This window comes from Platichthys flesus, chromosome 14 (assembly GCF_949316205.1).
Source record: "Platichthys flesus chromosome 14, fPlaFle2.1, whole genome shotgun sequence".
NCBI classification, from domain to species: Eukaryota; Metazoa; Chordata; class Actinopteri; order Pleuronectiformes; family Pleuronectidae; genus Platichthys; species Platichthys flesus.
The window spans coordinates 22,319,643-22,323,302 of record NC_084958.1 but is presented as its reverse complement, the minus strand read 5'-3'; the positions used below and the strand labels follow the sequence as shown (position 1 = coordinate 22,323,302).

General features: G+C 51.6%; 1 protein-coding gene across 2 annotated transcripts in view; it reads left to right on the top strand.

Moving 5' to 3' along the window:
• LOC133968818 (neuropilin-1a-like) overlaps positions 1–3,660 on the top strand; it is a 70,908-nt gene that overhangs the window by 28,987 nt on the left and 38,261 nt on the right. Inside the window, exon 1 of one of the 2 annotated variants that reach the window (XM_062405027.1) lies at positions 82–352. The exons of the other annotated variant lie outside the window; for it this stretch is intronic. Coding sequence (XP_062261011.1) covers positions 97–352 — 256 coding nt within the window. The 5' untranslated portion in view covers positions 82–96. Of the gene's footprint in view, positions 1–81; positions 353–3,660 lie in introns of those variants that run through there. 2 annotated transcript variants of the gene reach the window in all.

The window sequence follows — 3,660 nt, the reverse complement described above, 5'->3', positions numbered from 1 at the left end:
TTCAGCAGCTGTGAGCGTTCGAGTGAAGACTCAATAAAGCGCCACAGAGGAAACCAGCAGCCGCGCTCGATAATCCTCTGGGGAGAAGAATCAATTATGAGCTCAGCTTCATCCAAACTCCACACGAACTTAACTCAACCTAAACCTGTGTGTCCTCTCTCCTCCCTCAGGTACGACTACGTGGAGGTCTACAATGGCGGCGACGAGCTCTCGCCCATGTTGGGGAAGTTCTGTGGGAAGATCGCTCCGTCCCCCATCGTCTCCAGCGGCAGCCAGCTGCTCATCAAGTTCGTCTCCGACTACGAGACCCACGGGGCCGGGTTCTCCGTTCGCTACGAGGTCTTCAAGACAGGTGAGCGTCCTCTGGTCCCTCGTCTCCTCACACGTCCTCTGGTCCCTCGTCTCCTCACACGTCCTCTGAGGAGCGTCCTCTGGTCCCTCGTCCCCTCACACGTCCTCTGAGGAGCGTCCTCTGGTCCCTCGTCTCCTCAAACGTCCTCTGAGGAGCGTCCTCTGGTCCCTCGTCTCCTCACACGTCCTCTGAGGAGCGTCCTCTGGTCCCTCGTCTCCTCAAACGTCCTCTGAGGAGCGTCCTCTGGTCCCTCGTCTCCTCACACGTCCTCTGAGGAGCGTCCTCTGGTCCCTCGTCTCCTCACACGTCCTCTGAGGAGCGTCCTCTGGTCCCTCGTCTCCTCACACGTCCTCTGAGGAGCGTCCTCTGGTCCCTCGTCTCCTCACACGTCCTCTGAGGAGCGTCCTCTGGTCCCTCGTCTCCTCACACGTCCTCTGAGGAGCGTCCTCGTGCTGCAGCGTCAGCTTGAGAGCTCAAACACCGCTGAGATCTCTCGGCTGTTCTCTGCTCGGGAAGTGATGAGTCGCCTGATGGAAACCAGCCCACTCAGATTCTGCTGTAGTGAAGCCAGGTTCCCACACGGCTCCGGTTTGTCCTGCAGCTCTTGGATCAGTGTTGCACATCATCGTGCTGCACCTGAGGAGGAATAATCTGCAATAAACACGCTAGTAAAAAAAAGCAGTTTACATATTTCAGCAGTGGCAGCTGAGGAGCAGGAAACAGGAACAGATGAATCACACAACATGTTTCACTGCGCCTGCTCTCTAGGACTTAGAAGCAAATTCACTTTTCATAAAACCTTATTGTTTCAACCTCGAGAAGAATAGATCCAGACGTGAAACTTTTCACTAATTGGCCTCGAATGCTTTTCAAAATAAAGGACTTTGTTAGTGTTTATGTGAATTTTACCTCCGGTCATAAAGAGAAAGGAAACTCAGCAGGTGGAGAATTAGATGGTTTTACCACCACAGGATGGTTTAATGCACTTTTATCATCCTGGTACTGACTGAGTATATTCACACGCTGTGGTTAGAGGATGACTGATCATCAAGGATTTGAACTAGTCCACAGATTAACTTCTAAAACTCAAGTCAAACCACTGCTGCTCTTTGTTTGTAGTATTTTCGTTAACCAAACAACCTGCAGAGCTAATGATCTACTTCATGTTTACACAAGTCAACGTGAACATTCGTGTGAATTTCAGAGCTGCTTTTAGTTTTAAATCATATTTTATTTACTAACTACAACTTTAAGATTATCATGTGTTATCCGGTTGTTGCGTTTAACCCATAAATATAGATTTTCTTTAAATTTGGTTATAAATGTGATATTAAAACCTGCTTTATAATCAAAGAACAGTCATATTACTCAGTTTATGGCTCATAAAACACGTGTAAATGATCAGAATCTCTTTAAAAGTAGAGATAATCTATATTTGTGTGCCTGTCAGAGAACAAAACAGGAACAAAGTCCAAGGTCGTCCACACAGCTCGAGATGAACCTGTGGGACAATGACCTCTATGCCTCAGGCCAAACAAACTCAAAGACCCACAATGCCACTGGAGCAGCTCCCAGCCGGGGAGGGGGGACTTACATAAACAGGAACCTTGCTCCCGTGTCCTACATTTCTATTTGCTCTTCCCTCTCGGGTCCACTTGAGTCGCTGCCAGAGCGCCGAGTCCCCGGTGACCACTTCGTTTTCCACCAATGGGGACTGGAGATAAATCAGATAACAAAAAAAGGGGGGGGGGGGGGGGGGACATGCGTTTATGTTAGATTCCTCTTCTGTTTGCGCCCCAGAGAGCGATAACCTTTCATAGAATCACAGGATCCAGGAATAACAATTTGAAAAGTCCTGCTCTGCACAATGAGAAATGAAGAGCATGAAGGGTTCTCTGGAGCTTCAGGGAGGAGTCGGGTGAGAGGAGTCGGGTGAGAGGAGTCGGGTGAGAGGAGTCGGGTGAGAGGAGTCGAGTGAGAGGAGTCGGGTGAGAGGAGTCGGGTGGGAGGAGTCGGGTGAGGGGAGTCGGGTGGGAGGAGTCGGGTGAGAGGAGTCGGGTGAGAGGAGTCGAGTGAGAGGAGTCAGTGAGAGGAGTCGGGTCAGAGGAGTCGGGTGAGAGGAGTCGTGAGAGGAGTCGGGTGGGAGGAGTCGGGTGAGAGGAGTCGGGTGAGAGGAGTCGGGTGGGAGGAGTCGGGTGAGAGGAGTCGGGTGAGAGGAGTCGGGTGAGAGGAGTCGGGTGAGAGGAGTCGTGAGAGGAGTCGGGTGAGAGGAGTCGGGTGAGAGGAGTCGTGTGAGAGGAGTCGGGTGAGAGGAGTCGGGTGAGAGGAGTCGAGTGGGAGGAGTCGGGTGAGAGGAGTCGAGTGAGAGGAGTCGGGTGAGAGGAGTCGTGAGAGGAGTCGGGTGGGAGGAGTCGGGTGAGAGGAGTCGGGTGAGAGGAGTCGTGAGAGGAGTCGGGTGAGAGGAGTCGTGTGAGAGGAGTCGGGTGAGAGGAGTCGGGTGAGAGGAGTCGGGTGGGAGGAGTCGTGAGAGGAGTCGGGTGGGAGGAGTCGGGTGAGAGGAGTCGGGTGAGAGGAGTCGTGAGAGGAGTCGGGTGAGAGGAGTCGTGTGAGAGGAGTCGGGTGAGAGGAGTCGATGGGAGGAGTCGGGTGAGAGGAGTCGGGTGAGAGGAGTCGGGTGAGAGGAGTCGGGTCAGAGGAGTCGAGTGGGAGGAGTCGGGTGAGAGGAGTCGATGGGAGGAGTCGAGTGAGAGGAGTCGGTGGGAGGAGTCGGGTGAGAGGAGTCGGGTGGGAGGAGTCGGTGAGAGGAGTCGATGGGAGGAGTCGGGTGGGAGGAGTCGGTGAGAGGAGTCGGTGAGAGGAGTCGATGGGAGGAGTCGGACTCCCTCTGATACCAGAACTTTAAAGTGTGCTCCTCTCGACTGGGATCCAGGGAGCGGCGTGGAGCCGTGACTGATGGATGACAGGACGTTATTAGAAAGTCAGTGTAATAAATCTTTAAAGTAGGTCAGCACCAGCTCACAGACATTTTTCATTGAGGCTTTTTTCTTTTTATAGCTTCCAGGAAGATTTCTGACGATTCATATTTAATCTTTGATCTATAATAAAACCGATATGATTGGGATTCATGGAGGGTTGAGTGTGAGGGTCACCTTGTCATTTACTTTGATCATCTACCTCAGGTTTAGTTGATATCTTACTATCATACTAATCATATATTGGTCACAATATAAAGAGATTAAAGTTGTAATTCATAAAGTTTCACTCCTGGATCCAAAACCTTTTGAACCAACTTCTTCTTATTTCCTGAA